A 16,516-nucleotide genomic window follows, 5' to 3' on the forward strand; every position below is an offset into this window, starting at 1 on the left:
AGAAACACTAGCTAGACCCCTGGAAAGGGGAGCAGGAGGGAGAGTTGCTGACCTGGGGAGGGGGTGGTGGACACAGGAAGGTAGAGAGAGGGAGAGATTCCAGCATGCAGGGTTGGTGGGGGTGGAAATAGAGGCACGATAGTTATGCTGGAGATGCCCAACATGATGGGAGGATAGGGGCAGAGGCACAGGAATGATGCTGGGCATGGTGGATAGGGACACAGGAAAAAAAAATGGATGGTTAATATGGAGAAAAAATGCCAAATGGACAAGGAAGCCCTGGCAAAACAGTTAAGAAAACACAGAGGAAAGGAAAGCAGAAACCAGAGACTGGGACCAAACATTAAGAAAACTAAAGTGACCAATCAACAAAGGTAGAAAAAAACATTTATTTTCTATGTATTGATTAGAATATGTCTGTTTTTGGCATGTACAGCTGCCAGAACGGGTTTTAGATATGGCTGGGGCCCGCGAGAAAAACCTCCAGCATCAGCTTTGGGATGTGCCAGTCTTAACAATTGCTGGGCCCTGTGCAGACCAGTTCAGTGGGGCCCCCACCCCTACCTAGCCCGGCCCCTACCTAGCCTCACCCCTACCTAGCCCTGCCCCTACCTAGCCTCACCTAGCCCCACCCCTTGTTGACAGGATGTGTTTTAAACATTTCAAGTAAAGACAAATCAAGCAAAACTTGTACAGACAAACTAATTCAAATAAGCACAATTCTATCATAGGAAACCTTTCATTTAAAAAGCAAAACCATGTGCATGTAAGGACTGGATAAATGAATTAAAACAAATCCCCTTAATATGTAATACTTGGTAGCAATAATGAAACAGTGATTAAATATTCACATAGCAAGCAGCCTGAGCCAACATATTTCTTTTCCACTGAACATAATTAACTTTGTATGAACTTTGCTGCTAATAGTGTGCTGAACTGGACAATGCTGGCACATTTAGACTGACTCTGGACAGTTCTGCACAAAGGAGACCCTTCCCTCATTAATCAGTACCTTCTCTGTTCCCACATGCCATCATTTTTCTTTTGATGTAGGCATAGGAAAAAAAAGATTTTAAATGCTCCCAGGTTTCAATCTAATTCATGTTTAATGTGGGATAAAATGCCATAGATAAGTAAAAAAAAATAGATAGAAACTCTGAATGTTGACCACCTGATTCTCATAACATGATGTTTGTTTAGTGGACCTTTACCAGGAGAAAAAAGATCTCAGCATGAATATAATAGTACTAGGGTATCCCTTTAACTAGCCCCTCCAAATGACACACTGATTAAGATTTATAACAAATTACTACTCTACTTATTATACTTCCTCTGTGTACAATCTGTATGCACAAGCCGGCATGTTTGAAAATCTAAGTGAGATTAAATAAAAATTTTACCAACAATAAAGAAATACAATGTGGATGCAGCAGCTTGAGTGCACAGGCATCTGGCTGCATGAGGAAGAGGGATCCGGCTGCACTAGGAAGAGAAAACAGATATTACTTTTTTTTTTCACAGTATCCATCCCTCCCTCCTACCCACCCCACCTATTTCAGACCTCCTCCCTGCTCCCCCGGTCCCTCAAGCTGCAAGGTGCCATCCCGGCACATACCTGAAGCACCCTGGTGGTCTAGTGGATTCTTCGGGGCAGGAAAGATCTCCAGTCTTTCCTGCCTGCTGCCGGCACTGACCCTCTCACTGCCACATCTTCTTGAAAATGGCTGCCGAGACTTCCAACGGCAGCCTTGCAAGACTTCAGCGGAAGTCTCATGAGGCCGCCGATGGAATTCTTGGCAGCCATTTTAAAAAGGTGATGCAGCAGCAAGAGGATCAGCGACAGCGGGCAGGAAAGACGGGATCTTTCCTGCCATGAAGAATCCACTACATACCAGGGTGGCTTCAGGTATATGCAAGGAGGGCTTGGGGAAGGTGAGGCAAAGCAGTCAGATTGCGGCCTGTGCATGAAAGGAGACAGCAATAGCAGGGAGCAGGAGGGAGCACCTCGGGGCCCCTGTATGTGCAAGGCCCTGTGCGTCTGCCCCTGTTGCCCTGCCTAAGACCGGCCCTGACTGCTACCACCATATAAAGTAACCTTATCTCCCCAAAACTGCCTCTATCCCCACAACTTCCCCTCTGGAATTCTATCATCTCCAACCCCCAAACTGCCCTGCTAATAATTAGCCACCAACCTATTATCTGCCCCAGTCCCCAAAATGACCTCCTGCTACTACCCCAACCCCACAAATTGCCACTATTACCAAAAAATACCCCCATAACTGTTCCCACTACACAAACTGACCCCATATCCTAAAGCCATCCCCAGAAACTGTGAATCATGCTCAAACTCCTCCTACCCCAAACATTATACCCCCACACCCCAAAACTACCCTCTGCAGCTGCCATGCTACTTCCAGGCTTTCCCTAAAACTACCCCACAACTGCTCCATCATCCCACAAAATTTCCCCCCTACTATCTTCCCCACTGCAAACACAGAGAGGTGTGCACAAATGCACACATGTAGAGAAAGGTTGGAAAGAATTACATAAGCCATGGTTTGCATGCTTTCCCCACTCGTTAGTTACTACTACTACTTATCATTTCTATAGCGCTACTAGACGTACGCAGCGCTGTACAGTCCCTGCTCAACAGAGCTTACAATCTAATTAGGATAGACAAACAGGACAAACAAGAGATAAGGGAATATTAAAGTGAGGATGATAAAATAAGGGTTCTGAAAAGTGAACAAGAGTTAGGAGTTAAAAGCAGCATCAAAAAGGTGAGCTTTAGCTTAGATTTGAAGACGGCCAGAGATGGAGCTTGACGTACCGGCTCAGGAAGTAAATTCCAGGCATAAGGTGCAGCAAGATTAAAGGAACGGAGTCTGGAGTTAGCAGTGGAGGAGAAGGGTGCAGATAAGAGAAATTTACCCAGTGAACGGAGTTCCAGGGGAGGAATGTAGAGAGAGATGAGAGTGGAGAGGTACTGAGGAGCTGCAGAGTGAATGCACTTATAGGTCAATAAGAGGAGTTGATTCAGTTTTAACTTTAAACTCCTTCTCCCTCTTCTCGGGGGGGGGGGGGGGGGAGGTAGACAGAAGGTTTAAGATGGGAGAAAGAGAAATGTCCAGATAGTTGCTATCCTTTCCTGATTTTCTGCAGTTCCAGAGAGACCTGGGAATTCCTCCATAAGGACTGGATTTGTGGGAATATTGAGGACCTTGGCAAGTTAGCAATAACAGATAGAGGAAATGTGTAGAAAAATTCAATATTCTGATAATTCCTTTGCCCAATGTCACAAATCAACTGTGGGAGTCCATGAGGAGAAACTACCTTGCTGCATCAAAGTCCACAACTAAATTTTGAGAGGTCTTCAATGTTTGATCTTTCAAAGCTGAGTGGGCAGAGGATCCTACCTATACTCATGAACCTGATCCATGTCATCTGTGTTCTCATTAAAAGCTGACTCAAAGAAAGTCATAATGGATCTTCTGAATACCTGCTTGAAGTTTTGCCCAATAAAAAGGTAAAGAATAGGTGTAAAACAGCTGTTGATACAAGCAGAGTAAGAACTTACAGCTTTGAAAATGTTTAGGAGTTCTGGATAATTGTCTGGATATATGCTGTATCCATAGAACACATGATAAGGTGTCCAGCACAAAAAGAAAGAGATGATGGCAGTGATGATCACCTTGAAGGGCTTCTTGGATTTGGTCAGGTTCTTCATCTTCATCTTGAAGGCTATGGTAAGGTAGCAGAAACTAATAGTGACGAATGGTAGAAGAAAACCCAGGAGGAGCCTGAACACAAACATCAGCCATTGGACTTTCTTCCTCAGATTCTGGGTGTTGAGATCCTCCCAATCATTAGAAAAAGCATAATTGTTGTAGCAGATAGTCTTGTTTTGCTCATCCCTATGAGTCTCTCGGAAGGCAAGGTATGGTGCACTGAACACGAGTGCTAGGACCCAAGTCACTGCACTGATGATGGATGCACACTTGGTGGTTCTGTGGCATCGAGACCACAGAGGATGGACAACTAGCAGGTAACGGTCAATACTGATAATGGTGAGCAGGAACACGGCAGCAAACATGCAGAGAGAAATCAGGAAGTTAATAAGTTTGCACATCAATTGTCCAAAGATCCAGTCTGGGAACATTAGATAATAGATCCCAATGAATGGCATGAGGATGACAAAGATGAAGTTGGCCAAAATTAGGTGGAAGAACCAGATGGTATTGATGGTATTTTTCATCTTGAAGCCCAACACCCAGAGGAAGAGACTGTTGGCCACGATTCCAAAAAGGAAGGTAATGTAATAAAAGGCAGCAAGCAACAGGTTGACCAATTTTATCTTTTCAGGGACCACATGCATCGCTATCCTTGTAGTCATTGTGTTAATTGATACATGAGTCACATTCAACAGATTCATAGTGTCCTGAAAAACAGAAAAATATTAACCAACACTGAAGACTGTGACAGTGACTTTCAATATCTGCAAATGTTCAAAGCAGGATGGAACCACTATCTTAGGGGTTTAAATCACAACTCTGCCACTAACTGTTTGTAACCTAGGCCAAGATGCTTTATGGCCCAGTGGCTATGTTGTAAGTTTGTGTCTGTCCCTCTAGAAAACTGTCACCCCAATGTTCAGCTTGCAGCAGTCTGCATTTTGTTAAATACTGGGTTTTTATACCAGAATCCAGATACCAGCCGGTGCTGAATATCTGATATAAAGTTGGCCAGCACAATTTATTCAGCTTAGCAAGGTTTAAAGATGGTTTGGACAGCTTCCTAAAGGAAAAGTCCATAGACCATTATTAAAATGACAGGGAAAATACACTGTTTATTTCTGGGATAAGCAGCATAAAATGTATTGAACTTTTTTGGGATCTTGCCAGGTATTTGTGACCTGGATTGGCCACTGTTGGAAACAGGAGGCTGGGCTTGATGGGTCTTTGATTTGTCCCAGTGTGGCAATACTTATGTACTGCAATATTCAAATTGGTACCAGATAGATCACTAGATAAAATTAAGACAGCCTTGTTTCTGTCCTAACTTTATCCAGGCAGTTACCCAGTTATCAGACTGAATACCGCTACTAACCAGATAACTCCCAGCTCTGTATAGGCTCCACCTTTTGGCCATCCCAGCACTACCCAGATACTACCAAGACAGTCTGAGCAGATCTTCTGCGGTATTATCTGGATAATACTGCTGAAAATCTAATTATAGACACAGTCAACGGGATTTGTCCTGGTAGAAGCTGTTTCTACCCAAATAAGTTCTACTGAATTTTGACCACAACATGTAGACTGCTTCATAACCCCAACCAAGGCAGAGTACAAATATACAACCATGTTATATGTGCCATCTCATAGTAACATACAGGCTGTTATTTTAGAAGCTCTATTCATGTTTTGGGTGTCTGAAAACTGGTATTTAGACATCCATATTGCATGGACATCCAAATTATAACTTTATGAAGACAGGATTATGGACATCTAAAATAGCGGTATGTCCTTATGACGGACAGATCCGGGCATATTTTGGATGGGACTTGGGAGGGGTAGAAATATGGATCTCCAATTTCAGAAGGGAAGGAACATCCAGGGCTCCCAAGGGGGGGGGGGGGGGGCAAAATACCGTGGACCCGGCTTCCAAGGAGGTCCTGATGCTGGGGTCTGTCTTGCTCCTGTCGGGACCTGCGTTAATGCGATAACCCAGTCCCAGCACAGAGCAGGAGAGAGACAGACCCCAGTGCCGCAGGCCCCCGTTGGAGACTGGAGAGGAGCAGACGCTCTGACGGAGCAAGGTAGACAAGGGGCGGTGGCTGCATACCAAATGGCATGGCAGGGTGGAGCAGGGCGGGTGCAGCAGTCCTACTCCGGGCCCGACTCTGTCTCTTGGCAGCCCTGGGGACATCTATGTATAAAATGATTGACATTGTAATCTAGACCTGATACATGGCATGTCCAGGTTACAGTCTGAGCAGCTATTCACTGAAGGGATTAAGGCATGCCACCTCCTTAATCCCTCGGTGGTTGCTGTCCCCCTCCTATCCATGAATGTGAAACTGGCAAGGAATAACAGGCTCTATGACTGCTTCAGAAACTATGGATGTTTATAGTACTAAAATCTGTTTTAAATTAATAGACCTTGCCCACAGAGTTGAGGAGTAGCCTAAAGGTTAGTTCAATGGGCTAAGAACCAAGGAAATCTGGTTCAAATCCAACTTCAGCTCTCTGAAGCAGTGTAAATTCAGATATAGTAGGTATTTTTCTGTCCCTGGAGGGCTCACAATTAAATTTTTAAGAAAGCTGAAGTGGGATTTGAACCCAGGCCTCCTGGTTCTCACCCATTGCTCTATTAGTCCACTCCTCTACTCTAGATGGATGTCTAAGTGACCATTTTGTAACAGGAACATCCCAACATCCATATCTTGTTTTTCCTATTCATAACTGGGACATTTCAGTTTGTAAAATGGATGTTCATTCTGAATAAGCACATGGAAGTCCATTTCTCATGTATTTTAGAACAGGCTGTATGTCAACATATCCAGTTCTAAAATATGTGAAAAATGGATGTCCATAGTCGAGTTAGACTTCCTTTCTAAAATGCCCTTCACAGTGTCCAAGTAAATATGAATGTTAGGGCATATTGGAAGGCAGTCCATAGCAATTATTGGGTCAATATTTAAACTGCACAGTCGGTGATTTTTTTTTTTTAAACACCGGCCACTAAACAACACTAAATATCTGGATACGGTAGGCAGGGGAAATTCTATAAGAAGCTGCCTAGATTTGGTTGCAAGAATTTACATGCATATGTAAAAAGCAGCTAGTGCTATCACTAGTACAGAGTTTCCCCGCAAGCTGAGGCCACTTTTAGCATGGCTGTAAAAAAAAAATGTGATCATGCCACTCCATGTTTGGGTAGGCTGCATTAGCTTCCCACAGATGCTCAAATTTTATTTAAATTGGCCTGTTGGGTTTATAAAATGTTTGATGGCTCATGTTCGGAATATTTGATAAAAACCTTTTTCTTTCCCTTCAGCTCCTACTTTCTGTAGAACTGGAGATCATCGTCTCCCTTATTTCTCATCCTTTATTGGTGTAAAGTACAAAATATCTTTACAAATATCTTTTCCATATCAAGCCATTCAATTATGGTGTTCTTTACCTATTTCAATGAGGACAGCACCTACTTCTCTTTTTGGAAAGGTTTGAATACTTTTCTGTTTCGGAAATCTTATTTGTAACGTTTAGGTCATTTTGTAACTGTACTTGGAATCTGCTTTGAACCTAATTAGGGAGTTGGCAGAATAAAAGTACCATGTCATGCACAGGTGCCAACTCCGTGGGTGCTGTGGGTGCTCAAGCACCCCCAATAATTGAGGCAGTGGCGCATGGGCATAAGTGCCTGTCCTTCCTGCTCCCTGTACCGTCCCGACTCCCTGCCCTAAACCGCTGTCCGCACTCCATTGTCCTGCAATGTATCTGGGCCGCCACACTGTCAGTGACTGTGTCAGTGCAGTAAGCACACTGCCTTCGGTGGCCTGGAAGCTTTCCCTCTGTTACAGTTTCCGGCCCCGCATAGGCGGGATGCTGCAACAGAGGGAGAGCTTCCGGAGTTGCCGAAAGTAGTGTGTGCTTAGTGCTTACTGCCCAATAATTGAGACAGTAGTGGTGGCACGTGGGCATAAAGTGCCTGTCCCTCCCGCTCCAGTCCCTGCACCGTCCCGCTCCCTGCCCTGTACCGCTGTCCTTCAATGTTCCGGGCCGCTGGCAGTGTCAGTGCAGTAAGCACACTGCCTTCAGCGGCCTGGAAGCTTTCCTTCTGTTACAGTTTCCTATCCCGCATAGGCAGGATGCTGCAACAGAGGGAGAGTTTCCAGAGCCGCCGAAGGTAGTTGTGTGCCTACCGCGTTGACGCTGCTGGCAGCCCGGAACATTCAAGAAGGGCAGAGAGCGAGCCAGAGAGGTACAGGGAAGGGAGCCAGCCCACCCCAGAACAGAGCCAGTCAGTCAGCTCCCAGACGACATTAAAAAGCTGAAGAAGGAAACTTTTCCCTAATTCCCTCTCCTCTGCGCAGCTGTCGGGTCAAGGTTTGTTTTCAGGCCAAAAAGCATTTGTTGTTTATAGCTTTATTAAAAGTAAGCTTGCTTCACTCTGAAATGTGGAATTTTTTGTATAGCAAAAATGTAGGAACTTGCTCCTTTTTGTTTTATGGAATGCAATGGTTATTATAAAAATGCACTTGCCTTTTTTATTACTACTGTTTCACAGAGAGATATTGAATAATAAGGGGGGAGGGGGGAATGCACTACCTGTTAAAAAACAAAATTTTCAGCACCCTCAATCATTTTGAAAAGTTGGCTCCTATGATATCTTGTTATATACATGACCGCAATTACTATTTTCTCTAATAATGGTCACATGCTAATTTCCCCACCTAGTTTCTCAGCCGTATGCACTAATCAGTTAGTGTGTACCAATGTACCTGTGCTAACGGATTAGTGCTGGACATCCCCAGAACCGCCCCAGCGTTGGCCAGTGTACAATTAGCAAAAACGTATGTGACCTTTTTAGAACATAAGAGTAACCATGCTGGGTCAGACCAATGGTCCATCTAGCCCAGTATCCTGTTTTCCAAACAGTGGTCAAGCCAGGTCACAAGTACCTGGCAGAACCCAAATTGTGGCAACACTCCATACTACAAATCCCAGGGCAAGCAGTTGCTTCCCATGTCAGTCTCAATAGGAAACTATGGACTTTTCCTCCAGGAATTTGGCCAAACCTTTTTTAAACCCAGATACAGATACACTAGCTGCTGTTACCACATCCTCCGTCATAGAATTCCAGAGCCCAACCACTTGTTGAGTGAAAAAATATTTCCTCCTATTTGTTTTAAAAAGTATTTCCATGTAACTTTGAGTGTCCCCTAGTCTTTGTACTTTTGGAACGACTAAAAAATCAATTTACTTCTACTCAGTGCATTTTTTCTAGCAAAAAAGGTGTCGGTACTCAAATGCCAGGTCCCCCCTTCAGGGGTGGGGTGATCATTCAGGGACCCATCCCACAATAGCCAGGCCCCCTGCAATCAGTCATAGAATCTATGACAAGGCAGAATTGGTGTGTAGAGCCTAAGCTCTTTCATTAAAACTTGGGGACCATGGATCAATTTTAGCAGACAATGGAAAAGGTGCTGGTACTCAGTACCCCCAAGTACCCCCTCAAAAAAAAGCCCTGCTTCTACTCGTTCTGCACCACTCAGGATTTTGTACACCTCAATCATATCTCCCCTCATCCGTCTCTTTTCCAAGCTGAAGAGCCCTAACCTCTTTAGCCTTTCCTCATACGAGAGGAGTTCCATCTCCTTTTTCATTTTGGTCGCTCTTCTTTGAACAGCTCCTGAACTAAACATTAAGGTTAATTTGAGTCACAGAATTTTTTGAAAATCTCCTCCCCAAGCACACACACAAAAGCAAAGATATGACAACATCAAACATGAATTGCTCAAGTTCTCCCCATGCAATCACTTTCATTCCAATATTCTGTTGTACCCAGGGGCGTAGCTACATGGGGCCACGGGGGCATGGGCCCCCGTAGATTTGGCCCTGACCCCCCCTCCCGCCGCCATCGGTTGGTTACCTTTGCTGGCAGGGGTCCCCAGCCTCCGCCAGCCAAAGTCCTCTTCTCCGGTGCGGCCGCGTTGCTGATCTGTAAGGCTTCTGTTTCTGTGAGTCTGATGTGCAGGACATCAGACTCACAGAAACAGAAGCCTTGCAGATCAGCAACGTGGCCGCGCCGGAGAAGAGGACTTTGGCTGGCGGGGGTTGGGGATCCCTGCCAGCAAAGGTACCCGATGGCGGGAAGGGAGGGTCGAAAGTGTTGGTACCGGGGGGAGGGGGTCAAACGTAGTGGCGGCGTTGGGGGGTGGGGGTCAAAATGGCGGGGGGTCAGCGGCGCCGGGGATGCTAAAATGCGCCCCCTCACCTCGGGCCAGGGGCGTATCTGCGTGGGGCCACAGGGGCCTGGGCCCCCGCAGATTTCGCCCTGGCCCCCCTCCCCGCCGTCAACCCTCCCCCGCTGCTTACTTTTGCTGGCGGGGTCCGACCCGCAATCTCCATATTTCGGCTTCCTCCGTGGCCATGTGCTTCCAGGAAGTAACGCTGCAGCGCTGATTCGTTGAATCTAGTTCGGCGTCTGACGTCCCAGCACGTGGAGAGAGGCGGCGGCGGCGGCGGGGGGGGGGGGAGGCAAAAATGTGCCCCCCCTCTCTGGCTCTGGCCCCCCCTACCGCCGGATTCCAGATACGCCCCTGCCTCGGGCAATGAACTCCCCTCCCGCCGAAGTCTAGCTACGCCCCTGGTTAACCATTTTATTTTCAGTGGCAGCGATGGCAGTGAAGAAGAAAGCACTGCGGGCTCGCCTCCAGCTTCTCCCTTCCCTCACACAGTGTCCCACCTTCTGCGATGATGCATTTCATGTTTCCACGAGGGCAGGACACTGTGTGAGGGAAGGGAGAAGATGGAGGCGAGCCCGCAGTACTTTCTTCTTCACTGCCATCGCTGCCACTGAAAATAAAAGGTTAAACGCGCCGGGGGAGAGGGGAAGGAACGGAGAAGAGGGCTGTCGGTTGGGGAGCTGAGGGCAGGACGGAGAGCTGCCTGCAGCATTGCGCCGGCCCTGCGTTTTGGGGGGGCAATGCCCCCTCGCCCCCCCAAACTACGCCCATGATGTGGAGATAAATGCAATGTGGTTGTTTCCCAGGTTTGAGGCTGAGTCTGTGAAAGGAACAGACTGTGCTACTTTGATTGTTCAATAATAAAGCTCTTTCTTTGACTTGTATTACATCCTGCCTGTGAGGGTTCCATGCCTGCCCGTCAACCGCATTGCCACAGGCAGGTACATAATCAATTTGTAGGGTTTATGGCCAAAATGACTATAAATTCTTCACTCTGAATCTCATGGCACACAGAGTATTAAAGGTTCCCCTCCAATTGTTTAGCTCACTAAGGCAAATAGAGTCAGGCACAGTAGATCAGCTACAGGAGACCAGAAGGACTTTAAGATAAAAGTTCCTTAATTGATACCCTACTACTACTACTACTACTATTTAGCATTTCTATAGCGCTACAAATCGTATGCAGCGCTTCACAAACATAGAAGAAAGACAGTCCCTGCTCAAAGAGCTTACAATCTAATAGACAAAAATAAAGCAAGCAAATCAATTAATGTGGGGGAGTGGTTACAAGTCAAAAGCAATGTTAAAGAGGCGGGCTTTCAATCTAGATTTAAAAATGGTCAAGGATGGGGCAGTAATATTCCAGTAAGATGTGTAAATAAAAAACTTAAAGCAAGACGGTCAATATATTGTATATGGATTTTCAGAAGGCACTTGGCAACATGAAAGACTCCTCGGGAAAATTTATGATGAAGCCACAACTTAAGTACTGCAAGCAGTTCTGGGTAGCTGCACCTCAAAACAGCAGAATGATGAGAAAAACAATTATAGGGCTGATCAGTCCTCTTATAAAAAGAAAGGCTCAACTGGTTAGGAGAAGAAACAAGTGACAGCTGATACCAACAGAGGTCTATAAAATTCTGTATGGTGTGAACAAGTTATTTATACTATCAAACAGTACTAAGACTAGAAGATGCTCCAATGAAACTATCCAGCAGTATATTTAGGAAATCATGTTTTGAGCCAACATGCAAACTCCAGAATTAATTCTGCTAGAAATGTGGTCAAGACTTATAGAATAGCTGAGTTAAGACCACCACAAAAAGGGCTGGACAAGTTACTGGAAGAGAGGTCCAAGAATAATCGTCAGCCAGACAGACTGGAAAGTCTCCAACATTTTACTTCCAGAAAGGAGCAAAATGGAACGTTCCTATTGGGATCCGACGGATACTTTCAAACAACTCAGACTGGTCAGTGTTGGCCTAACCCAGCATGGCTATTATACATTTTAAATAATTAAAGATCATGCAGAGGCCAGAATTCAGCTGCAGTGCAACTTGGATGTTCCTAATTCATACATATGGCTCAGCAACACTATTCAGAGGAACTAAACAAAATAATGGAAAATAAGGTGGTATCTTTTTATTGGACTAGCTTTCAAAGGCCAAAACCTCCTCCCCCAGGTCAAGTAGTATGAGCCAAAGATGACAATATTAGAGTACATAAATTGACTAACTACCACCATACCTACTCATTAATATTTATGTATAACCTGCATTGTCCAAGTCAGATGTTTCAAGTTATATCTTCGATTTGGAGTGTGCCCCTTAGATGCATAATACATGCACAGGGGAATTCTATAAATGGCGCTTAAAACTGTGTACGCAAGTGTGTATGTGTGCCCAATGTGCATGCACAAGTAGCGAGCCTATCAGGGCCAATAACTGGGTGCTATCAATTACTGGGGCTGACTACAGTTTGGATTTACGCACGCCTCTTGCTAAGCGCTACTCTGTAAAGATGAGTGCACACATTCTTTAGCATGCAACTAAAATGTAGGCGTGGCCTTGGGAGGGTTATTCAGTTAAGATGCGTGCACTGTTATAGGATTTGGGGGATCTGTGCCTAATTTAGGCATGGGGATTTACACCAGGGTTCAGTTGGTGTAAATCCTCACGCCCAAAAGTTGGGTGCGGATCCCGTCACCTATGCACTACTCTATAAATGGTACCCAACTCGGAGCACTGTTTATAGTGTTCTGTGCACAGTTTTTTTGGTGCCCAAATTTACTGAATTTAGTCCTTCGTGTTACCCCCATAACTTTTATATCTAAAAGTGAAAATCTCCTTTTAGGGGTCCTGATGCTAAGCAGTGAACACTTAGTCCATAATGGCATCTAGGTGGCTAGATTCTGTTATACTAGTTATACTAGTGCAACCCCATTATTTAACAATGATGTGCAGTAGAAGAATAATGAAAAGTATAAGGCAAATTGTCCATAGGCTTAAAATGAATTAGTTGCAACATTGCACATAACACTTCATTAAAGAAACATTTCTAGGTCTGCTTGGTGTACCTTCACTGACTTCCACCTCCAGCATCTTTAATATTTTAAGCAGACTGCACAGATGGTAAAATAGAACTTCTCAATCCTTATGATGGTGTATCAAAGTCTCTAGGGCCCTTTTACTAACCCGCAGTAAAAAGTGTCTTCTGGTAGTGTGGGTGTGTGTTTTTGGTGCGCTGAGCCATTTTTTTACCGCGGCTGGGCTATTTACTGCCTGAGCCCTTACCGCCACCCATTGACCTAGAAATACGGGCTCACATGCTACACATGCTGTACTCATGTAACGCACGCCAATGTGGCTGTGCTGTTGACTGCCACCAGGCCCTTTTATAAAGCGGCGGTAGGGCTACAATGCATTTAGTGCATGCCAAATCGACACTACCAAGCGGTTAGCATACCCACCCAGTGGTAATTTCAAAGTTGGCAGACGCTGTTTCCCGCAGTAGAAAATATTTTTCAATTTTCTACCGCGGGGGGCATTCCTGGCAGTAATCGGCAGCACAGCCACATTGGCGCACGCTGCATGAGTACCATGCATATAGCACATGAGCCTTTACTACTAGGTCAAGGGGTGGCAGTAAGGGCTCAGGCAGTAAATAGCCATGTGCTACTTTTAATTTTATTGCACGGCCATTTACTGCTCCCATTAAGAAAAGCCTTTTCCTTGTCATCAAGCAGATGAAGCCATTACGTATGGGTTATGTCCATCAACCAGCAGGGGAGATAGAGAGCACTCAAACTTTCACAGTGCCCTCTTGGCCAGCTAGCTCCACTGCCTCTTCAGTATTCTCTATCTCCCTTAGCAGGGTGGCTGCAGCTTGTTCGAGCTCCAGAAAAATCTGCCGGGAGGTGGTTCCTGGCTTGCCAGTTGTTAACCGGGGTATTGGAGGCCATAGCAGCTTCACTTTAAAGGCACATAGGTTAGCCCTTTCCCTGCCTTACCCATACCTCTGTGGATGTGGACATATTGCCTTGCTTTCCCTGTCCTTACCCACCAACAGTGGATGCAGGCATATAGGTTCGCCCTTTCCCTGCCTTTCCCACTCATCTGAGCCTCCGGAGTCTTCAATACCTCTGCTTTCCTCACAGCTTAAAAAAAAAAAAGTCGCGTCGCGTTTTTAAACGCAGAGACGCTGGAACAGAGGTTTTTGACCTGATTTTCAGCAGGATCGTAGTTGTACACTAGATCCTTTGAGGTAAGAGTGTTTTCCAACTCCTCTGGGGTGGGCCCGCGATCGGGGCGATTTTGGCCCGAAACCGCCATTTTGGATTTTACCGCCGTTTTTTCGGCGATGGCTGCGGACAATGTAAAGTGCAATTCCACTTGTGGCAAGCGCAAATCAGCAGCAGGGCTCTGTAAATCGTGCTGTACTGGCGTAGGAGCCGGCCCGAGCATGGCGAGCGATGTTTCTTCCCGCTCTGAGCTGGCAGCGGGCGCCATTTTGATTACACCTCATGGCGCGGCCTCCGTGGACACGGAGAGACCTGAGCCGGGTGGGGCACCTCGAGATAAGGTTATTTCAGGAGTGGCTAGCACCGGACAGGATTTGGGTGCCCAGGGTGAGATTTTCTCCCCGGATTTTGTGCTTTTGCTGCATAAAGCATACATGATGAAAAGAGCCCTTCCTCAAGGGTCGCCTGAGGCTCCTCTGATTGCCCCCCCGATGGATTCTGGCCTGGGACTGCCCAGTGAGGCTTTTTTCCCGGATGCTTGGCCTAAAGATAAGCGCAGAAGGGTTAATTCCCCTTCAGATTGTGGTGCACCTTTTTCCCCCCCCCGTGGTCGGGGTGTGAGGATTCGGAGAAATCTGACAGACGTTCTTGGTCTGAGGAACCAGAGTCAGGTGCGGATTTACCACAGGATCTGGATGATCCCTCCGCGGTGAGGATTTTCCACTGTGATGAGCTGCCAGCGCTTATTTCAGATACCCTGCAGGCCTTCTCGATTGAAGATCCTGACAGTGGCATGGCCTCCTCGGGTAATTCCAGGATGGCTAGTACCAAGAAAGCTGCTCGGGCCTTCCCTTTGCATGACTCCATCCTAGAGCTTGTTTCGGCTCAGTGGGCTGACCCCGAGGGACCTTTGAGAGTTTCCAGGGCTATGGGGCAGTTATACCCTCTGCGTGAGGGACATATGGCTCGTTTTCAAATGCCTACAGTGGATGCCCTAGTCACTGCGGTGACAAAGAGAACTACCCTCCCTGTTGAAGGAGGTGTTGCCCTGAAGGATGTTCAAGACTGTAGGCTGGAAACAGCATTGAAACGGTCCTTTGAAATTGCAGGTCTCACTGTTCGGGCATCTGCATGCAGCTGTTATGCTGTGAGAGCCTGCCTAGCTTGGCTGCAACAGGCAGTGGCTCAGCCCGGAGATGGAGCGGAGCCCTTCTTGGATGTGGCTCCGTGGATGGAGGTGGCCTTGTCCTTTCTGGCTGATGCCCTTTATGACCTTGTCAGAGCTTCGGCTAAACAAATGGCAGTAGCACTGGCGGCTCGCCGTCGTCTGTGGCTATGACACTGGGCAGCGGACTTGGCCTCTAAGCAAAGGTTGGTGAAGTTGCCTTTTCAAGGACTTCTCCTATTTGGTGAGGAGTTGGAGAAAATTGTGAAAGGCCTGGGTGATCCAAAACCCCAGCGCTTGCCCGAAGATAGGCAGAGGCCTTCCTCTAAGGGCCAGGCGGTCCACTCCTTGTACAGACCTCGCTTCCGTGAAGCTAGAAGTTACCGCCCGGGGCGTTCTGCTGGGTTCACTTCACATGCCCGTGGTCAGCAGAGGAACTCCTTTCGCTCGGACAAGCGTTCCGCAGCCGGTGGCTCAAGACCAGGAGTTCAGGGGCGACCCTCTCAATGATGGTGCACCGGCCCTCTCCTCTCGATGCCTGTCATCGGAGGACGGCTTTCCCTCTTTGTCGAGGAGTGGGCCAAGATTTCCTCAGATCAGTGGGTTCTGGACCTGATCAGAGATGGATACAGAATAGAATTCAACGCCCCAGTAAGAGACGTGTTTGTGGAGTCCCGATGCGGTTCTGCCATCAAATGGGCGGCGGTGGAGGAGACTTTACAAGGTCTGATTCAGTTAAGGGCTGTGACCCCGCTGCGGCCGATACTCCATCTACTTTGTGGTGCCGCGAAAAGGTGGGTCCTTTCGCCCTATTCTGGACTTAAAAGAAGTGAACAAGTCCCTGAGAGTGCAGCATTTCCACATGGAATCCTTGTGCTCCGTCATTGCGGCGGTTCAGCCAGGAGAGTTTCTCACGTCTCTAGACCTGAAAGAAGCTTACTTGCACATACCAATTTGGCCCCCGCACCAGAAGTTTCTGAGGTTTGCGGTGTTGGGAAAACATTTCCAGTTCAGGGCCTTGCCTTTTGGCCTCGCCACAGCTCCCCGAACCTTTTCGAAGGTAATGGTGGTAGTAGCTGCTTTTCTCAGGCGAGAAGGTATCAGGGTTCACCCGTACCTAGACGACTGGCTCATCAGAGCA

General features: G+C 46.7%; 1 protein-coding gene across 1 annotated transcript; it reads right to left on the reverse strand.

The window, feature by feature from the left end:
- Positions 1–3,412: 3,412 nt before the first annotated feature.
- On the reverse strand, positions 3,413–4,375 carry LOC115476788 (probable G-protein coupled receptor 33). The gene has a single exon (XM_030213367.1). The coding sequence runs from the start codon at positions 4,373–4,375 to the stop codon at positions 3,413–3,415; it is 963 nt and encodes a 320-aa protein (XP_030069227.1).
- Positions 4,376–16,516: the final 12,141 nt, after the last annotated feature.

Source organism: Microcaecilia unicolor, chromosome 8 (genome assembly GCF_901765095.1).
Source record: "Microcaecilia unicolor chromosome 8, aMicUni1.1, whole genome shotgun sequence".
NCBI lineage: Eukaryota > Metazoa > Chordata > Amphibia > Gymnophiona > Siphonopidae > Microcaecilia > Microcaecilia unicolor.